This window comes from Ruditapes philippinarum, unplaced genomic scaffold (genome assembly GCF_026571515.1).
Source record: "Ruditapes philippinarum isolate M1 unplaced genomic scaffold, ASM2657151v2 ctg4056_1_1_1_1, whole genome shotgun sequence".
NCBI lineage: Eukaryota > Metazoa > Mollusca > Bivalvia > Venerida > Veneridae > Ruditapes > Ruditapes philippinarum.
In genome coordinates this window covers 63,008-85,332 of record NW_026856693.1, presented here as the reverse complement: position 1 = coordinate 85,332, position 22,325 = coordinate 63,008, and the positions used below count along the sequence as shown (strand labels likewise).

Here is a 22,325-nt window from a genome sequence, read left to right as displayed (position 1 = left end):
TATGAACAGGCCAAATTTAACTATCCAGAGACTGGTACCAGAATTGTTTTCTTATGATTATATAAATTGGAGAGAAAACCATTTACAAGTGTACTTCAAGACAAAGTGAGTGCGGTTAATATAAAAAATAGAAATGTAAAAGAAATGCTTGACATCCTTTCTTCTCTCAATTTAGACGGTAACTCTATTAGTGTGTTCCGGCCTTATTAGATTTTTAACAAAACAAAATTATTACGTAGCGCATTTCAAGTTGCCCGGATGTCACACGTCCCCGGAAGTGACCTATCTAAAATGGCGAAAGGTAGAGTATTTGAAACTCAGTTATTTAAAACAGTTGACAATGCCTTATTCACCTGTTTTTCCATGTATTATTCATTGCAAAGTTCTTAGCTAACAATAATGTTAGCAATGCTCAAATTTTTTGTCATAGATAAGCTGTATTTCCGAACATTTTGTCGATAACAATGAGCCGGTATATCTGGCGTTGCCACGTGTAAAAAGTACCGAAATTGCTTTCCATGTCCGATAAAGTTACTATTGCTATCTATAAAACTGAAAATGAACCTAATCAGATGGTTTTGTAAGTGAAAAAGACAGCTTTATTTTTAAATCTGTGATAAAACTGGCTTGACAGATGAATAATTTGGGATTTCCAAAGGGAAGAAATAGTGGCTATATGATATCCTGGAACATCTACCATCTACATTATACTGCTTAACAATCAATTCTGATTATGACTAGCAGGCAATGGAAATTAGAGATCACGGGGTCTAAACCAGGAGGGTAATTTTTCACATATAGTGAGAAAGGACCTTCCACTATCTGTGAAAAAAAGTCTTTGATAATCTTTCATTTTCTGTTAGCAGGGTCGGCAAAATCTGATTTTGACTGACTTGTCCGTTTTTATGTGAAGCATTTTTTAATTGTCCGTATGATATTTACATATATAGTAATTTGTCGAAAATGTTCACTTGTCCGTACAGGCTGTGGGACAATCTGGCCAATAGGTCATTTGATTTTGCTGGCCCTGGTTATACTAAACTCTTAACTAGTTAAGTTTAAGTGTTAAAGCTGAAGAAAACATCAACATTCACGACTGTCTTACATTTATTTCAGGTTCAGTTGTGTTATATCTGTTTGCTGTGGCTGTGGTTGGTCAGGCACTGACTCCGTCCACATTTCTGACCACTGTGGACAGAGAGAGATTGAGGTCTGTGTTTGAATCAGCACAACCATACACTGATGCTGCCAATGCACATTATTCCATCTTGGGTCTTAAACTGCTTGGAGCAACAATTCCCAAGGAGCAGGTAATTAAATGACTTCTGGACACACTAAATGCATCATATAAGTTGGACTTTTCTTGCTTTATCTGCATAATGTGAATACAAAGAATGCCTGAATTATGACAGATAACCTTGAAGGTAAATTTATATAATATGCATGTATGCTGATCTTGTATTAGTTATAACAGATCTCTTTATTGACATTGTTAAAGTAAAAAAAAAATAGTAGAAATTTGATTTTGTTTTGTTTGATTTAATTGCTCTGGCTGACACAAGTGACTTTCCGACTTTAATGAGTAGCACCTCAGTTCTTCAGTAAGCTAGCTAGCAGTAAGCAAAACCATAGTGAAAAGGGCCAGTAATTTGAAGTTGGTGACAGAGGCATCAAGAAATTTTGTAAATGTAAGCAAATGTGAATATTTTTTATTGTAATCATTTCAGGAGGTATGCAGATCTGTGACCTCATCTGTAGAGGCCAACAGCGTAGCATCCTGGTTCCACGCCTCCTCAGCAGCCAAAGCTTTGTCTGGATGTAAACTTTCCCCGGGAAATGCTGAAAAACTTCTCACCGCTGCAGTTGCTGAGGACAGCAGTGTTGCTGATATCTATTATGCTTACTTCGCATTGAAAAATCTAGGTCTTGCAGGTAATGTCATTTATGTTCAGATAATGACTTTCTTATCAGGTCTTCTGACTGAAAACTCTAGCAGTTTTATTAATGAATATATGCTGGTGTGTGCTTAAATCCTACATTATCCAAGTAGTTTCAACCAACTTTCACAGAATGCTAAATTATCAAGTAAGAAATAAGGAAATTATGTTAAGGAGAGGGAAAAAAAGAGACAAATTCATAACCACAACCTCTGTGGTCCAGAGGTTAGAGTCGATGACTTCTAATCCAGTTACCTCTCTGGCGTGGGTTCGATCCCCGGGAGATGCTTTGATAGTTTAGCACGGCGGAAGGTAGTCTAGTACTCCAGGAACGATGGTTAGGAAACTACCCACCTATATGACTGAAATACTGTTGGAAAAAGGCGTAAAATGAAACAAACAAACATAACAACAACCAAAGTGGTAAAAGTAAAATGAATGTTTGAATGATGTTTATTTCTTTATATGATTAGAGCGGACTGAATTTTTAATTTTCGTTACTGTATGACAAGACAAGTGTTTTACCTTCCTGTTTAGCCTTCTTCCCGGTTATTAGAAATTTCTATTTATATGCCCCGCCATATAATGGCCGGGGCATATAGTGTTACCCTGTTCCATCATTCTGTCCTTCCGTCATTCCGTCGTCATCAGTTTCTGTTCATTATCTTAGTAACGGTTGCACACATTCTACTCAAATTTGCCATATGGATATGTCATGAGAAAATACAGGTCAAGTTTGAATTTGGTCATGGTTTCAGTGATTTATCTAGAAATTCCTGACAATGCGTCGGATGAGGCACATGTTTGAAAACAATGAGTCCTGTAGCAAAATCAATGAGTCATGTAGCAAAATAAATGCGTCTTTTTAATAGCAGATCCTTGACATGATTTGCATGTTTAAAAATTATAACAAGCGATTAAGTAATTAAAGTGCATAAAAAAGTTATTGTTGGTGCTAATATTAAATGCAGGCAAAACAATTTTTATTGGCTGCTCAAAAATCTAATTTGCGTAATTTATATTTTCTTACTTATGTCTAATACTGTGCATTATCGATTTTAATTGTTCGTAATTTGCACAAAATGTCCCTCTCACACTGTATACATACTGACGACTTTTATTGCTCCTTGTATGCCTCTGTGTAGAAAGCATACACAGACAGACCTTTTGATCATGAAAAAAAGTCATGCACAATGTTACCCTGATTGGTTAATCATCCTGTCAAATATTCTGATGACGTAATAGACATTTTTTTTTTACACTCCACGTGAACTTGAGTGACCTTAGGGGAAATCATTACACACCTGTCAGATTATACTGTAACTTACAGCATTTCTTAAAATAGCAACACTTTTTTTCAGTTACCGATAATTATTTAAAATATTAAGTAGATTAATGATTTTTTGTTTGCTTTATTGGATTAAATTTACGGTAGTATAAATGCAGTAGAAGGTGGGAAAGGGATTAGGTAAGTAGATACTTGGAAAAATGCTATAGGGAAATGGATAAACTCAAGAATATGCGTAATTACAGGGGAATGGGTAACCTGTTGCTGTTGGTACCAGTTTTGTCTGGATGACTAAATAACATACAATATAAGTCTGGGACAGATTTTAGATGCGCCTTTGGCCATTTGCTGACGATTTTCCTGTGCCCTTCTTATTTTTTAGCGCCAATGTCTGCATATTTCACCATTGTAGGCGAATCGCTCTCATGCAAAATGGACGCTCTGATTGGCTAATGCCGATAATGGGCGGTTACCGATCACAAGCAACAATTGCTTGGGATTTAACGTTTCAAGCAAATGGGGGATTAGTCTTGCACCTGTTATCATCGAAAATTAAATTATTCAACTGAAGAAATTGAAAAATTATTCAACTAATGAAATTAAAGTAATCAATATGTACATAGAAATCACTAATCGTGATATTTTGGATTATAAACTTCCTGATTTGCATGCGTCAGATTGAACGCACATATTTTGAAACTGTGCGTCTTTTTGGATTTTTATGCGTATTTTACGCAAGACGCACATCTAGATTAATCACTGTGGTTTGATGATTTTTGGCAGAGTTATGCCCCTTTTACTTTGAAAATAATATGAAATTTTCAGTTTCCTTTCATTATTCTCCCCATGGGTACAACGCATTCAACTCAAACTTGATATATGGATATGTCATGAGAAAATACAGGTCAAGTTCGAATTTGGTCATGCTTCGATGATTTTTGGCAGAGTTACTTTGAAAATAATATGAAATTTTTAGTTTCAGTTCATTATCTCCTCTAGGATATTACACGTTCAAATCAAATTTGACATATGGATATGTGAAAGAAATGCACAGGTCAAGTTTGAATTTTGTCATTGATGAATTTTGGCAGAGTTATGCCTCTTTAACTTTGGAAAATTTGGAAAAAGAAAATTTTCAGTTTCCCATTCATTATCTCCCCAACAGTTGTACATATTCAACTCAAATTAAAGATATGGATATGTCATAAGAATGCATTGGTCAATTTCGAATTTGGTCATGGTTTGATGATAGCTGACAGAGTTATCCCTCTTGAACTTTGAAAAAAAATCAGAAATTTTAAGTTTCCGTTCATTATCTCCCCAATGGTTGTACACATTCAACTCAAATTTAACATATAGATACATCTTAGGAATAAGCAGTTTAAGTTTGAATTTGGTCGTGGTTCAATGATTTTGGACAAACTTATCTTTCCTGAATGTTGGAAAAATTTTGAATTTTCAGTTTCAGCACTCATACTTTTGTGGAAATGTATGTAGCCATTATTTTGGCTACAAATATGCAATATGCAATTTACAAAAGGTTAAGACTGAATAATTTCAGTGCCTCCAACAATGTATAAAAATGATTTGTGTTAACATTGAAAAGTTTAAGGGGCTTTGAACTTAAAATGAAAAAAATACTAAATATTGTAACATCTGAAATTTTGGCTTCATACAGGGGCATCCGTGGCATGATGACACATTGGGATGATTTCTAGTTCTTTAATGGATTCATATCAGTATACTTTTTGGATATCAGTCAGTAGTATAATTTATATTGATGTTGTATTTTTTCAGTTGATGGAAAGAAAGTCTTGGCAGCTCTCACAGAGGCTTTAAAGAAAGACGATTCTCCATTGAGGTAAATAGAAACTGGCAAATCAATTTCTAACTTCAAAAAAATTCAGCTCTATTCATAATCTATGGAAACAGATTATCCCCAGCCTTTACCAAAAAGTAAAAATGAAAATGGAATGAGAAGAGAACATCCCAGAATTTATGTGTCTGTGCATGTGCTTTTCATTTCAAATCAAAATGTGCTCACTGTAAGCACCTGTTGCATGTTATAAGCTCTTGCTATTGCAGAATTACTGTATGCTTAACATGGAAAAATGATTGTTGCTAAGGAGTATTTTTTATACCACTGTCTACTCTTAAATTTTCATAGGCTACCTTTGAAATTGATTATGTTAAATGAGTATGGTTAAAGTAATCATTTTGTGTTCCAGTTTTCTATTGCCATTTTGCCTATTTTTTCCAGTCTTTTTTAACAATTATAATATTCTACATTTACAGTCATAGCTATGCATTCCGTGTGGCCACAGAGCTCAATACAGATCTCAACAAATATTTTGATCTGATAGAAGATGTTGTCGCCCAAGCTGATGAGGTTGATGACAAATATCTGCAGGTAAACAGATTGTTATTTCATGTTTTTATTTGCTGTTTGTTTTGGCAAAAATAACATTTGTTGTGTTGTTTGAATAGGGAGATTGTTGTGACAGTGCAGTTCTGAAACAAGCTAGAAAGGTATTTGTAAAGACTCACGTGAAGTAAAAAATGTGCAGTTATATATAGAGTGAAATGTAGAAGGTTGAAATAAAATTATTCAAAATCTGAAATCAATTTACAGTGTATGGTTGTCTTGTATTTATTTTAGATTTTAGATTTATTTTATATTATTGTATTTTATTACATGCTTTTCGGTGGTTTATTGAAATATATCAGTGATATAAAAACTGGTAATTTCACTGTTTGAAACAGTGAAATTACCACTTTGATAATTTCACTGTTTTTGAATTTAAGCCCCTTACGTTGTTTCAGTGAAATACCAGCGTGCACAGAACTGGGTACCAACTTAATGACGTGACGTCGTAAATGACGTCACGTTGTATTATTATTTAGCGCGCTTTTCATTCAGTATTAGGTTTAATGTCTTTTTAAAACGTTTCTTTGCATATAATAAAAAGAAAATTTGTTTAGTTTAGTGTAAGATAGAAATATATTTCACCTTGTGAACACCAAAAGTTCATATTTCACTCGTGGCTGCGCCACTCGTGAAATATACCTTTTGGTGCTCACTCGGTGAAATATATTCCGATCTTACACTGAACTAAACAAATATCCTCTATCTAATAAAAGTGATTGTTCCCTGTTGTTGAGCCTATAACTTTACCAATCAAATAGTAAATATTTCTAAATTTATATAATGTATATATATATATATAAAGGCCTTACATGGAGATAGTTTGTTATATGTTTTGAGAATTTTTTTATGTTAAGTGGAGAATCACGGGCTGAATATTGCTAAGCTTTTTTTTCTGAAAAAAAAACTTGACTAAAAAGATGAATAGTTACATTGAATGGAGTGTAAAGAATTACAACCATGCTTTCATGTTTTGTCTTCATATACATATTCAAGTAAATATATTATTTTGTATTACAGTTTGAAGGTGGACTATTTGTATCTGCATCAGTTGTAGATAGCTCATATAAACTAGCAGGAAAAGTTGGCAAAGCTCCAACTATATCTCAGGTCAGTCTGAAATTAACAATTATCTACATAATAGGTTTAGTAGCAAGTGATATATTTCGTCTGTCCTTTGTGTTATGTTTTCAATGTATTCATTTAAAAAAAAAAATTTAATTTAGTAACGTGTAATGCAGGAAAGGTCTATTAAAGAAATTTATCAAAAAAATATATAAATAAAAATTGAGTAAAACTGTTCATTGGTATCTTATTAGTAGCTGACATGGAAAAAATTGAGGTTTTCTTGCAACTCCCACCAGTGTTTTACAAGATTTATCAACCAAAATAAAGATCAGAAAGGATTTGACTGTTAGGCAACTAAAGTATTCAGTTAGATAAATAATTCACGGTTTCCTTGATGAATGTAAGAAATGTTTTCCAATATTTTTAAGACGCTTATTTTCTCCTTATGGTAAACAATGCTAAGTGTCATACATGTATTTTCACTTGAATAAAATATTGAACTTTTTATTTCACCAACATAAGAATGTTAAAGGCTATAAAGATACTTAAGGCTGCCTTTAATTGATAAGAATGTTTGTTTTACTTGACTGGAGTACATGGATCTAAAAATCATGTTTGTAAATTTGCTATGAAAAGTTTGTTATGATGTCTGTTAATAATATTTTTCAGGATAAAGTATTGAAGTTTGCCAATTACTTTATGAGCCGTAAACATGTACATCAACTGAAATCTGCATACGCTCTTCTCTCTGCCATCAACACACTCACTGATAACAAGGTAAAACTATGCCATTTGTATGTTAACAATTCTTTCGCTTATAGTATTCCAGTAGCTATAAATAGACGTCAAAGATTTTTGTTTTTAAGATTGATGAAAGAGGAATATTTTCAAATAAGGAGGCCAGTCCATAGTTTCAAGGAGAATGCCACAATTGGGCACCTGAAGGTCTTTTCTTTACTATAATGAAAGCTCAAAAATTCACCATTGAAACATAATACGTGTGATTCATTAAAGAGTAAACAAAAAATCATATAATTATGTACCATTAAAGTAAAAAAGTTAAAATTCTTACCATATTTACAGTTTTCCATGTGCCAGTGCTGTAATCTTGATCATGGTTTGGCCCAGGGGGGTGGTGTCGTTAATTAAACGAAGCCATAGTTCGGAATTTATCTATTGGTGGTTGGAAATTTTGAACGTATGTTTTGACAATTTTCTACATTCTCTATTGGGTTAAATTTTATACTTTTTATGAAAGGAAAACTGTGTAAAAATTTAGAAAGCCATCTTAAAGCGGAGGAGTTAATGTATTCATATTTCATTAAACAAATAAAAAAAAGAGAACAAGATGAATTATTTTTAAAAAAGAGTGTCTGATACAATACTGGTCTGATGTTCATGAAACTTTAACCTTATTGACCATTAATGTTAAATTTTGTTCCCAAATAATTGATAGAATTTGTAAAATAAAGAGCTTTAATAAAACTTGTAACTTCTGAACTTTGTTTTAGGAATTCTTTGCTGGCAGTAAAGTCATAGTTTGTATTTAATTACCTAGTGGAAAAAATACCTCAATGAAGTAGTAAATTTGTGATACAGACTTTATTAGTTGTGAATTTCAAACTTGACATTGTTAATAAACAGGATTTTATCATCAACATGCAGTCAACAGTATTTAGCCAAATAACACTGCTATACTGACATACAGACTGTACTGGTGACGTATGCAGGTTAAAAACACCACTAGCAATTACAGGATTGCTGGAAATATAAATGTTATTTGGTAAGTTTGAATTGTTGAGTTATAAGTTTATATTTTAAATGTGTTTATTAACTTTGACAGGTTAGAGTAACCAACTTAATGGGAGGCAGTCTAGGTAAACTGACAGTTACTGCTGATAGTGCTAAGAATGTTGGAGACCAGTCTGTTGTTGTTAACAAGAAACAATTCAAGGCCACAAACGAAGAGTAAGTGACTCAACTTGACTTCTTTTTTAGCCAAACTATATATAAACATGTATGGAGAAGAACTAATGCACAAAGTTTTCCATTCGACAAGAGGCAACTATTTTTTCAATTGTTAACCTTCTAAATTTCTTAAATAGGATTGTCCAGCTTCTATTATAAGTTTCGGGATAGCAAGATGAATATTGTAAGTTGGTTAGCCAACAGTTTAGAGCCTGGTCAGACTGCTATAATGTAGTAAAATGTACTTCCTGCCCTGACTCTATACAGGTGACAAAGACCAATCACTTAAGGCTACAGCATAGTAAGACTTATACAACTTTTCACGAGACTCCTTAGTTTTTAAAGTCTGATTTATAGAACTGTGATATTTTAGTTAGAGCCTGAGAGGAAAATTTGCAATCATTGAATTCTTAAGTTAGACGCACTTGCAGCTAAATGTGTATTTTAGACAGAAATGTTTCTATTTATAACTGTAGATCCCTGTATGAGATGGACTTCATGGCAAATAAACCCTCCAGTGGCTTCTATAAGGTAACTATTAGTGTAGAGGCCCAGAAAGCTGACAGTAGGCTCATTGGTACATCTGGGGCATCGGTCACTGTCAAGGTCACTACTCAGATAGCTGTGGAAAGTGTCGAGATTGGTGTCGCTGATAAGGATCAAGGTTCAGCTCCAAAACCAGCCAGGTAAAGTTAATTTTGTATGATTTGGTAAAGATTTAAATTAAAGGGTTTGGGTTGTCATTATGAGAAAATTTCAATTGCGAACCAACTTGGGGAAAATTTTAGCATATATTAACATATAATTATTGTGATACATACGGCATAATGTTTTATTACGACCATTTCTTGAAATTTTGTATTTTTGTCTTGGAACAGAATTCAGTATCCGAGAAGTAAAGACCACTCTTTCGAAACGGACTTCCATCAGAAAGTTTGATCATGAAATTTACAATTGAAGGAAAATGCATCTGGGCAAAATGCTTCGTGTCATCAAAATTTGTAAAACTTAAAACTTGGAATCCAAAAAGAAGAAATCTTTTAGCCCGAGGCACGATTCTATGTGAAATAAGTTTGGGATCTGGTTATGTATTACTGTTTGGTTTTTACATTTGTTTAAATTATCCTTGATTATTGGTAACTTGATTTATTCCTGGGGCCATTTTGTGGACTCTTCACACTTCAATATTGTTATCATTAAAGAAAACAGCATTCTAAATATAAATAGAATGCAACTCTTGATATATTAATTTTTTCTGTGCTCTCATTAGTACAATGCAACCTCAGCAGTGTAGCCCTCTGTAGAGCAATCTAGTCTTTACAATAACAGTATTATTTATTCCCCAAAGAAATTTTTTTATGATAATTGAACCTCAGACAGGCTCTGCTCTTTAAAACAATAAAATTTTTCGTCTTTTAAAGGGCGATGCTCTGACAGGTTCATAGAGTAAAGATTCAGTTCTTCATATATTTTGATGCAATTCAATTGCTAAGATTCCAAGTGAAAATTTTTTTTACTACCATTTCAGAATGTTGGCGGAAGTGCCAAAGATTTTGGTTATAAATCTGGCAAATACAATGTTGAGTTGATTGTTGGAGATGCTGTCATTGAAAATCCAATCTCATGGAAACTGGTAAGCATATTTTTATCAGTGTATTTCATAATAAATCAACAATTAATGTCATGTCTGAACTACTTTAGTAATTCACAGTTTGTTATGATTCTTCTATTAATCACATTTTGCTTTAAATTGACATATTTTGAAGCCTTGTTTGTATGTAGAGAAAGTTTAATATTTACTGAGTTAAACAAAGCTTGTTCTGCATTCACCATTTTGAACTGTTGATTATTAAAATTGACCCATAGAATGCTTACATTGATGATGACAGTAGTTTTGAGCCAGGTTGGATAAAAGTCTATACTGAGGCTATTTTATGTTTGAAAATGATACAAAACATAGCTTACATAATAATTAGTGACTGCTTCTGTAGAATCAAGCATTTACATAGCCAACAATATAACTCCAGCCACAGTTGGCAGATTTTCAGACTTGCTTAGCATTTTCCTGTTATTATGAGTCTGTTATTATTGCAGCTTGCCGTCAAATGTTTTAGATCTTTTTTTTTGTACATAGAGCATTGTTTTATTGTTGTTTTTGTCATTAGGCTGATGTTGCTTTGACATTCCAAGAAATGCCAGCCACTGGTAAGAAAGTGGATCAGTACGCCAAGAAACCAGAAATTAAGGTAAGAAATAAATGTTTGTATTGTAGAAATTGAATCATTTCTTTTTCCATATTTACAGTTTTTAAAAGCTATTGATGCCTTTCAGATATGAAGGTTGTAAAAATAAGTGTATAGACTTATCTGTAAGGACCCTAGATAGTTTAATTTGACTTTCATTTCAAATAGTTTTTTTACATATTTGTATCAAAAAAATTCTTCTGTAGAGTTTAAGTTGAATCTCATTCGGACTTTGGGTAAAATTTAAGTTAATGCCACCCTTTTAGACTTAGCTAGGGCTTTATGGAAATATTTCATATGTAATTGAAAATTTTAAGGGAGATATTGTTATAATATTTGTATTGACTTTTATGTTGTATTCCAGCATATGTTCAGAGAGCCAGAGAAAAGACCATCAAAGACTGTATCACTGGCATTTACTGGACTGGTTCTTGTTCCATTTGCCATTCTCTTCATCTGTGTAAGTAGACCAGTCTAGTTTAACCATTGTTACTGGGGTTTTTTTATGATATTTAAAAACTTACAAATGTTTTTTTTATCAAGAATTAACTTCCACTAATATTCTCATCAAGAAATTTATTCACATATGATAGGAAATAGCAAGTTCTCTGTGTATTATAGAGATTTATGATATCTTTGTTTATTGACATTAGACATGTATAACTTGTAAACAATACATGGGCCATCATGGCAGAGGTGTTTAGATTACTGACTTCATACTACTTACTGCAGCTGGTTGAAAACTGAAGGGAGAGGTCTGTTCCCAACCAAAGTGGCAAATGTCCTTCACTGAGACTATTAAAATTAAAAGCAAACTGAAAAAGGTGGCCAATATATCATTAAAAAGTAAGTAATAGAAATTTAAAGGTAATTTCAATAGAATTTACAAGAAAGGAGAAGTTTTACAATAGTAATAAACTTGTCATAACTATGTTGTCCAAATACTTTGGTGAATGATTTAATGTTTATTTCATGAAACTTATTTCTGTTACAGTGGATGAAGATTGGAGTAAATATCTCAAACTTCCCATTCTCTGTCAGTGCTATTGGCTTCCACGTCTGTCTTGGTGGTATGTACACTTGACCTATTTTCTTTGCATTCTTTAATCAAGCATAACAAAGTTGAAAGCTTGATGAGCTCTTTAAATTTGTTGAAGGTTATTTTTCTGGTATAATGAATTACTTGGCAAAATATTTGAATAATAGAATTATAAATGCTGGAATACTCAGCTTAGCTTACATGCATTAGTTAGTAAGATGACTATACACAACTTTCTGCTGCCATTTCAATGCTAGAAGTGATATTATCGGCATTCCCTTGCCAGCAGTTTAGTGCCAAGCCACTCAACAGATAAGTGATTAATGACCAAATACTAAAATCTTAGCTGCTTAAATGAACTTGTCGAGTATTTCATGTTTCTTAATTTCAAGGGAAGACTGAAATTATTTTGTTTGTTTTGTTTTCAGCATTGTTTGGCCTATATTACATGTACTGGACAACATTCAACATGTTTGATACATTGAGATATCTCGGATTGTTAGGAATTCCAACATTTATATTTGGCAATAGATTACTTAGCAGTATAGCAGCAAGAAGGTATGTACACAATTTACTGTGTGAAATGGTTAGGAGTTTGTCTAAGACTAAAAAAATTCAACAAGTTTATTAATTTTTCTTGGAAGTGGGTTTCCAAGTATATGTAATATATTGTGAAATTATCTTATTTGAACCAATCTCTAGTTCACTTCCTTAAACAAACTAAAACTGGTGTCAGTAGGCTCAAACTCACAAACCCTGGGTTGACGGCCAGTTTCCTTAAACACTAGGCCACAGCTCTTTTTGTGCCCCCACGTTAGTGGCGGGCATTTAGATTTACCCTTGTCCTTCCGTCCGTTCACTTTTGTGTCGCACGTAACTCAAAAAGTATTTGACCTAGAGTCATGAAACTTTACAGGAATGTTGATCAGCATGTGAAGTTGTGCACCTGGGTATTTTCGTCTGGATATTTTTAGTATTTTCAGAGTTATTGCCCTTGACTTAGTAAAATTTTGCAATTTTCAACTTGTGTCGCATGTAACTCAAAAAGTATTTGACCTAGAGTCATGAAACTCTACAGGAATGTTGATAAGCATGTGTAGTTGTGCATCTGGGTATTTCCATCTGGATATTTTTAGTGTTTTCAGAGTTATTGCCCTTGACTTAGTAAAATTTTGCAATTTTCAACATGTGTCGCACGTAACTCAAAAAGTATTTGACCTAGAGTCATGTAACTTTACAGGAATATTGATCAGCATGTGCAGTTGTGCACCAGGTATTTTTGTCTGGATTTATTTAGTATTTTTAGAGTTATTGCCCTTCACTTAGAAAATTTTTACAATTTTCAACTTGTGTCGCAAGTTACTCAAAAAGGATTTGACATAGTCATTAAACCTTATGGGCAGGTTGCTCAGCATATTTAGATTTGCACCTGGGGTTTCGCTTGTGGATTTATCCAGTATTTGTAGAGTTATTTCCCTTGACTTAGTAAAAAGATTGACAGAACAGTGGCGCGGTGGGGGCACCCGTGTCCTATGGACACATTTCTAGTTTATATTAAGTAGTCTTACTGTAATGCTTTGCCGCCAAAAGACATTTAACAGCCAATATCGTAACAAATTGGTTATTTCTGGAAGATTACTTTTTTCAAAATCCTGGGCATTAAATTAATTACAATCACTTATCATTTATCGCTATGTAGTAAATTACAATTATAAATGCAAACAAATTATTGAATACTGAAGATTGTGAAAATAACATTCCGGAAATGACAAATAAGTTTTGATATTGGCCGATGTTAGAAATTTTTTTGGCTGGAAAGCATTAGAGTAAGACTACTTTAATTTTAAATGCCCTTTTCTGCTGATTTTTGAAAAATTAGAAGTCTTTTAATTACGTTACTTGCAAAATTAAGAAAAGGAAACATTTACGGCTAACAATAAAACTAAGAATTTGGGAAATACTTTAAACCTGTTATGTTAGTCATGTGTAAGAAAGTGATTTGATTTGTCTATATACATTGCTCAATACTGATTGTGCTGCTAGGTTGAACTTAGTGAAATAATTTTAGTCGGGTTAAGATATGCATGAATGTTGAAAAATTTTGTTTCAAAATTAAGACTGTTTAAAAAAACAAAACAATTTCATTTCTTTTTTCAGGAAAGGAGAGAAGTCTTAGAAATACGAGAATTTACTAGCTGGAGTGAATGTGTAAAGGTCCATGGTTTAAAGAATATTTAATGATGTTTATTTGTTTAGTTTGTTAATCAAATTATGGAAAGAATTCAATGTGTACAAGGTCTCTGGTTACATACATTTATATTCTGTGTCATATGAAATGTTGCTCCTCAAATTGTATGAGTTTTGTTTTACAATTATTTTTTTACCGTAATATAGTTTGGAGGTTAATAAAATATTTTTTTTATAGGAACATAGATAGCAAGTTACCATTTAGAGTTGACACAAAGCAGAGATCTTGTTCATTATGAATATAGTCCTATTTAAGAGAAAAAAACAGTGATGTCCAAAGATATATATATATAGGTAGATTACCTTGTAAATAAAGAAAAAAGTCAGAAAACAGAGAGTGCATTGTTCATTTGTTCTGCTTCTCATAATTAATGTTGGTTAAGGTTTTACAATAGAAGTTGTCAATTTTTTATTATCAATTTATTTCAAGTTGTCAATATTCATGGATTAATTTCATGGTAAGCAGTATTCTAATTGGCTCTTTCTGATCATTTCATCCAGTATCCCCTTAACCTGCTGAATATCTTAATTGGACTTGCCCATCTTTCAATCCGGACAAAACCATTCATCAATTTTAGGGAAAATTTCCTTAATTACAATTTATTGAATACCAAAATATGCAGACCAAGATCAGATGCCAGAAGTTATATTACTACTAACTAGTCCAGACTTGGTGTATGTCTTCATCAATGAGTAATTCTATACCTGTCATGACAGTTTTGTAAGTACCCTCTCTGAGATGTGTATCAGGATATTGTTTTGGTTTAATTTATATGCTAATAGATAACTAAGAAAAAGTGCTTTATGTATTAGGAACATCTTGTTTTTTGTTTCTCACTATTGGCATAAATATATATAGACTTCGGATATTTACCTAGCATAAATGCTAAAGAAAAGCAAAACTTGAATGTTTTCTTTTTTGATAACACAATACTTGATGTATTGAAGGCAATCTCGTTAAAATCAGATAGTTTGGTCTGTTGCTCTTCCCTGTGACCTAGCAAAAGATAGTGGAGGGACAGAATATGATTTTAATGATATTGGACAGTAAGCTAACTAGGTGCAATATGTAATGTCATTAAGTTTCCCAAAGTACATGGCAATGTTTTTGTTCTACAGTTGTCATAAAGTTTTGACGTAAGTTTTAATTTTTATCTCTTGATGTTTCTTTTTGTATGAAGCATTCCAAAGCCATTTTCTTTCATTCAGACAAGAGAACAGATAAAAAAACATCGTATATCAAAGTATACTTATTGTTAAGAAATCCATGTGCTAGATTTGAAGGACCATTTCAGAATATGTGTAAATTGATATTTTAGTATTTCCTTTTTAAATATTTTTTGACAAACTTTAAGACAGTTTATAAATCTAATGTTTTTGTTAAACAGTTTAAATATGAAAGGATCATAATTACAGATATCGCCATTACCTATGCATTTATAAGGATTTTTTTGTACACATTAGCTGTGTTTAAATATATTTTTCAAAGATTTATTGAAACCAAATTTATTCTGTTCTAATTTATGATTGTTGTGAAATAAGTTGGTGTATGACAAGGTTTAAAAGTTATGTATGTTAATTATGCTAGAATTATGTGTGTAAATTTAGTATTTCTATTGAAATAAATAATCTTTATATGTGAAATGATGTTTTTTGTTTGTATGAAGCGAAAATACTCCCATGTATTTAGTTCCGTTTGGAGGGTATTGGATTAATGTATTGGAACATGTTATTATGAGTTGTGGAAATGTATAAGAAAGTGGCGAGGGTAAGACGAGTGAAACTGAATTGTGTGCACTGCACTAAATTCACAAATGACATACCAACACAGTGCAATAACTATGAAAGCTACAGTTCTTTGAACAATTTCTATGGACAGAAACTACAACAAAAACGGTTGAGATTCCATGGCTATTCTCTGTATTATGAAATCTTTCTACTTAACCCAAGTTCACAGTATATAAACAAAATCACTGTACCCTGTCTTGTTAGCCTATATAATTCAATGTGTACCCTTCTTGTGAGTAAAAGCACATGTTACTTCCGATCACTGGACCTTACTGGGCCTATATATTTTAACCTTTACCGTACTTTCGATAACAGGAAGTAGACTTGTTTATATACTGTAAAGTTTCATGCTAATACCTCCCCTGTTAAAGTTGTGTGTCACAACTCTCAAATTACATAGGGCAGTAATTTTAAAGATGTAATATGCTCAAATTTTATATTAGAAAATAATGATAACTGCTCGGGGTGTTCACTAGCCATGAAATCCTGAGAGTCATTTGCTACACAGTCTCTGTAAATATAAACATGTTTTTACTTCACACAACGTCAATATGTTGTGATTAAAATTCTACACACTGTAGGTGGTCACAATATGAATATATAGTGTCATTAAAAAAACTGGCAGTAAACTACCAACTTACTTGACCTGTAATAAGGAACACAGCTTCCTATACATAGTTTATTCGTTCTTTTATTCAAATTAGACATATTCAGTAAGAATTTTAGAGCTTTCAATAAATTTATTGATTTAAATATTTCACTCAAGGATGAGCACAGTATATCTTTAAAATTATGTAGAAGAAAGAACAGTTCTTGAGCACTGCACTTTTGGTGGACAAGATTTACCTTGTCCAGTCCTCCATGACAAGCCAAACAAAATGGAATAAAGTATTCTGAATTTTAGGGAGAAATGACATCCAGTGAAAACGGAAGATTTTGGGGACAAAGAGGAGCACGTATTACTGCTCAATGTGTTGTTCCTAACTAACTTAATCAAATGGAACTTATGAATGAAAACAAAACATGCTTACATTATAAGAAATTACTTTATTTATAAGCAATATTGCACAATTGGGTTTTCAAACTTACCAATCACTTACTTCAGAAAAGCGGCAAAACAAGATCAATAAATGCTTACATTGTACAGTAACTCGTTAACTCTGGTCAATGAACTTTTAAAAATCTAACACTTAAAATTTAACAAAAAACATTTCTTTTTTTTTTTCTTTCTGGTTCAGTTACAAGTTACATCGGCACTATTGATTTTCTGCACTAGAATCATACTTAAAGCTAAGTCCTGAATAACTTATAGAAACAGTAAACAATATTATTATTAATCAAGTCTAAATACTTTAGTGATTGATTAAATTGAGCTCTTTGCGAATTGAAATTTCTTGACATATTAATAAGGAATGTTAACTGTAGTTATAATGCAACATATAGCAACACAATGTTTGTGGTAAGTGACATCATTAAATATTGAAATCTTCAAAAATCTACAGGTGTTTTTATGATTCAATAATCGATGCTCCAATTTTCAGGAAGGTGGCACATAAAGATACAAATCTTCTAAATTACATACCACAGAAGATTAAGGCATTTTGGTTAAAGTCTAAATCACACAAAATTAGGTGCAGATTGACATTTCATATACCTTTTGTTTAACCATCGATTTACAATTAATGATAAAAAACATTGTGCAAACAGAACCATTGTTATTTCACACCAGTCAATTGTAACTCTGAAATTTCTGGCCCCTCATGCCAATGCTGGGGATATAACGGGCACTAAGACTTAATGGGAGTATCAACCCTTGTAAAGAACTGGCCATGTGGAGATTGTCAGATTGTTGAATCCCTGCTTAATGCCCCATTGTGCTGGGAGTATTCACACTTATTTGTGTCATACAAGATCACCAGACTGACCTGGCAGTGTCGGGAATAACAGAATGTAGAAAATCATTGCTCATATATCCCCTACGCTCTGTGTGGAGTGCAGAACAGAGTTACAATTGATTGGTAAATTAACAGCACTCAATAAAGAAAATATAAATTAACATTTTAATGTGTTATGAAAATTGTTAAAACATTAAACATATACATCTACAGAAACTAGTAACAAATGCATGTTGACATAAATGGAAGAAATGTTAACAAGTTATAACATAGGTGGTATTCTATCAACATGAATGTATCCCAGCACCAGGTGCGAAAAGAAGGCAAGAAAATGTTTAAAGTATACATCAGAGATGCCAACACTATGCTATATTGAAGTGACATAGAAAAAAGTAATGTATTATTTTCAAACACTATAGAACCTCTAAATATTATTTGGAAGCCTGTCTTTGTATTGTTGACGCTATATATACCCTAAAGAAGACCCTAACTAGAAAGAATGGCATTGTTCTAAGTAGAAATAACACACATAAGTTCTGTTGTTTTGACACTTTATATTGACTTATTTTACTTTAACTGCCCTAAAGACTCTGTTAATCAAATAAAAATTACTTTGCTACTGGAGTCATTAAATGTCATGGAATGTTTTATTGTCAAAAATGATGATAATACTTTTTTTTTAGTCTAGCTTTCTGTAAAAATTCATTGGCTGATTAAGTAACCAATCAAATCAACTATAATATCGGACTGCTTAATTTTTTTTTTAACTGACCAATCAGAAAACTTACAGTTCAAGACTGTTTTACAAAGACTGGTTCACAAACTATATAAAAGAAATGTGCAATAAAATCTGATATTTGATACATATTGCCTTAAAAAATAAAAGAAAAATCAACCACAGAAAAATTGACAATATCAAATTAATATCCAGTATGTTATATTATGTATTAATTATCTAATTTTATGTATTATAAACATAATGAAGAACTGATATTTCCTTCAGTCTAACAACTTGTCCTCTATTTTTCTCATCCTCTATTTTCCTCATCAAATTAAACTTTTGAACAACTTGGCTATTTTCATTTGTAAACAATACGTAAAACACAACAACTGTGTTGAATTGGCAACAAATTCTAAACCACACTTTTTGGGCAAAATATTCACGTCATAAAAAAATCATTAAAAAAATGTCAAATCTTTAAACACAGCCTTGAAGAGATCACTGAAAAAATTGTTTTAAATGCCTAAATTAAGGCCCCTTGGCTCTCATATTGACATTATTTTTAAAACCCACATATAAGACTAGGTCTTTGATATACCTCACAAAATTGAAGATAAAAAGGCGTCTTATATGAAGGTAAATACGTTTTTTTTTTTTATATAATTTCTTTACTTTTTCAACACGCAGACTTGATAAATTTTAATATGAGATGTACATTGCACAAATGTTTCAATATCATTTTTTTAAAAAGAAGAATTGTATATAGTATAGCATAGGCCCAATTGTGATTTTAACAAAAAATAAATATAAACCCAATGTAATATTTCTTAACAAAAAAACAAGACAGTAACGAAATAAACGATATACACTATGATATAGGATATATACATCAGTTAGTTGTAACATATTCTTTTCACAGGAATTCATCATGCAATTAATGACTAAGGAAACAATAAATATATAAAATAAATTCAACATACATCATTAAACCCACTCCACTCTGACATATAGCACTGCAATGTAAACCTATTAAACATATCTGACATCACGTTTTATAGAAAGTACACAAATTGTATTTCTATTTTACTGTTCATTTAGAAACTCAAATTTAAGAGTTAGAGATAAATTAAACATTTTTATTTATGCCTGACTGCTACACATGTCTCTGCAACTTATATAATTGTGTCTACTCTCTAGAACTTATCAGTACTGGTGTCATATGAATGAAATATGACCATTTCCCAAAGTAGAACTCAAACCAACAACCCTTGGGTTGAGCAGTGTTTTGGTCTCAAACCTCTTTATATCCCTGGGTTCAGAGGCAGACACCAACCAAGTAGGGTACCATAGCACTTGGATACCTGTGATTATTTTGTAATTGACAAGTTTTAAACTTGTTACAAAAATAATTTATCACCAAAGTATTGTAATTTTAACAGTGACTTGGTTTGAACAAAAATGTTTTTTAGCCCCGTAAGATTCCATTCTACATGACTGACTCACATACTGTGATTTTCTGAGACACATAATACAAAACTACACACAAAAAGAGGCAAATAAAAAGAAAAGACAAACAATTCTTGCATTGATCTGCATGTACAAACTTTCACACTGAATAAATCTTGGTCTCTTTAACTTTATGATATCACATATAATTTATGGACATTAAATTCCCATAACATAAAATGCCAGTATATAAATATATATATATAACACTACCTGTTTCATGACCTATTGTGTATTTACTTGCTCATAACTTATTAAGACAGACCACATATAAGACAGGGTCTAAATTTTACAATCAAATCTACAGTATTCTGCATTCAATAAAAGCATTTTCCTAATATCTATAATGATTCACTTAAAGGACTAGGTGTACGGTAAAACCTTTAGTAAACCACTTAAAAAACCCTCTTACATGTATGAGCCAGTATATACAAAAATCTTAGAATATAATTTATCTAGCACTTAGCATTAAAGATAAACATAAATCAGATGCACGAAAAATGGGAGAATGAAACAAATAGAACTGCTTTAGTTCAACTAAATTTAAAATTGTAAATAAATAAACCAACCAACGGAACATTTATTATTCTTTAGCCTACTGGAAGTAACTCCTTTCAATGCAGACCATGATCAGCCAGCATATCAGTGCCCTCTGATCTTGGTCTTTATTGTTTACTATCGTGTCAATACTTATTTTGAAATATTCCCTAGAACGATGAATGGTTTTGTGCGGATTGAAAGATGACAAGTCCTTTCAAGATATATTTTAGATGGGTGAAATACTTAAAATGTAAATTCTGTTGTGTAGTAAAACAATTTTCCACATTTCAAACCAAATATGAAGGTTTCAAAAGAAACATCATACTTTTCAATTTCAAAGCCTAAAAATGTAATGGGTGGTCAAATAAAGGAAGGCTTTAAGTACAACCTTGATGTCCTTAACAATTGTATCTTTTTAAATGACCATTCCATAACTTAACATTTCAAAAAAATTATAATAATTATTCTTTTGTGTAAATAGAGATGTTAATACGAAATTGTATCAGAAAATTATCTTCCTTACATAATTGACTAAGATCATTTTTCCCCATCTTATTGTTATCCAAAGGCTTGCAAAGTAAGTATAGATATCTTGATAAATATAAAAATATACATTTTTTGCCAGTATTGTTGAAACTTTTGCAGAATTCTTAGCAAACATTTATGGCAATGCAGAGATGTAACTGACACCATCATAACATTTTTATATTGACAAAATTTCAGAGAAAAATATATTATGTCTTAATTCTTCACTCTTGACTTATTGCAACAAAAACTACATCAGACTCTTAAGAGTTCTTAACTGACAAACAATTGAGAGAAGAAATATCTTAATTTTCATCATACAATTTCATTTTTTTTGTTCACCAAGTCTTTTCTATTAAGAATACTATTCTGAGGATTTATCAAACCAGATTTGAAATGGCCCCTGATTATTTTAAGCTAAGGTCATGGCTATAGTATCTCATGTGTCAGTATCTTAATATGGCTTTTATTTGTCATCAATCTAGGAATTTTTGAAAACTATTTATATAATACCAGTAGCTTCAATTAATTGTATAAATAGATTTCAAAACTTCCTACATAGATGAAAAATATAAGCCATGTTAAAATACTGACAAAGGAGATATCACAGCCAAGACCATTGCTTAAAATAATTGGCAGCCATTTCAAATCTGGTTGTAATGAGTCCTCAGAGAAACAAATTATCAGTTGTATGAACAATTCAGTTACATCCCTTACATTGATAGATAAGTTTACACGATGTTCGACACAAACGGCTACACGATGATGAGGCATACATGTACACTGAGAGTCCTACATTTTTACAAGGACTAATGATCCGAATTCTTTGTTTCGAAAAATAAAAATATGTTAAAACATAATGGAAGTTGTTTTTTTTTTTACTTGAACAATGTTCAACTTAAGTTATCTACACTACATTGATCTCTATTAAACCATTGTCCCCTTTTGTCCCATAGTTCAGTCTGTATTATCCGCAGATTACAATGGGACTTTTTCCTCCGGCACGGTTTCCGGCGTTCCTGTCGAGCCATTTGTGGTCATTTCTTTCTCACTTTGTAAAGCTTCTTCGAAGTTTCCTTCCGACTTACTACCAGATACTTTAGCCTGAAAAATAAAAATATTTCAGTCATGTAAA

At 32.0% G+C, this 22,325-nt stretch overlaps 2 protein-coding genes across 5 annotated transcripts in view; one reads left to right on the top strand and one right to left on the bottom strand.

Annotated features, from left to right (window-relative positions):
• Positions 1 to 160: 160 nt before the first annotated feature.
• LOC132747381 (dolichyl-diphosphooligosaccharide--protein glycosyltransferase subunit 2-like) lies at positions 161 to 15,859 on the top strand. Its single transcript, XM_060736744.1, has 17 exons — positions 161 to 301; positions 1,117 to 1,310; positions 1,728 to 1,932; positions 5,023 to 5,086; positions 5,521 to 5,635; positions 6,671 to 6,760; positions 7,388 to 7,495; positions 7,804 to 7,815; positions 8,562 to 8,686; positions 9,163 to 9,372; positions 9,565 to 9,619; positions 10,215 to 10,319; positions 10,852 to 10,932; positions 11,294 to 11,389; positions 11,924 to 11,999; positions 12,397 to 12,526; positions 14,126 to 15,859. Exons 1-17 carry the CDS (start codon positions 259 to 261, stop codon positions 14,142 to 14,144), a joined length of 1,728 nt encoding a protein of 575 aa, XP_060592727.1. The 5' UTR covers positions 161 to 258; the 3' UTR covers positions 14,145 to 15,859.
• Positions 15,860 to 17,030: 1,171 nt separating this feature from the next.
• LOC132747383 (tumor protein D54-like) overlaps positions 17,031 to 22,325 on the bottom strand; it is a 47,941-nt gene continuing 42,646 nt past the window's right edge. For all 4 annotated transcript variants that reach the window (XM_060736750.1, XM_060736746.1, XM_060736749.1 and 1 more), the window contains one exon: positions 17,031 to 22,294. In XM_060736750.1, the coding sequence (XP_060592733.1) occupies positions 22,169 to 22,294 (126 nt within the window). In that variant the 3' untranslated portion in view covers positions 17,031 to 22,168. The remainder of the gene's footprint in view (positions 22,295 to 22,325) is intronic.

Coding starts and splice junctions, on each gene's coding strand:
- LOC132747381 (XM_060736744.1), top strand. CDS start 259: ATGTCACACGTCCCCGGAAGTGACCTATCTAAAATGGCGAAAG. Junction 9,373..9,564: donor TCAGCTCCAAAACCAGCCAG/GTAAAGTTAATT, acceptor GTCTTGGAACAG/AATTCAGTATCCGAGAAGTA. Junction 9,620..10,214: donor AAACGGACTTCCATCAGAAA/GTTTGATCATGA, acceptor CTACCATTTCAG/AATGTTGGCGGAAGTGCCAA.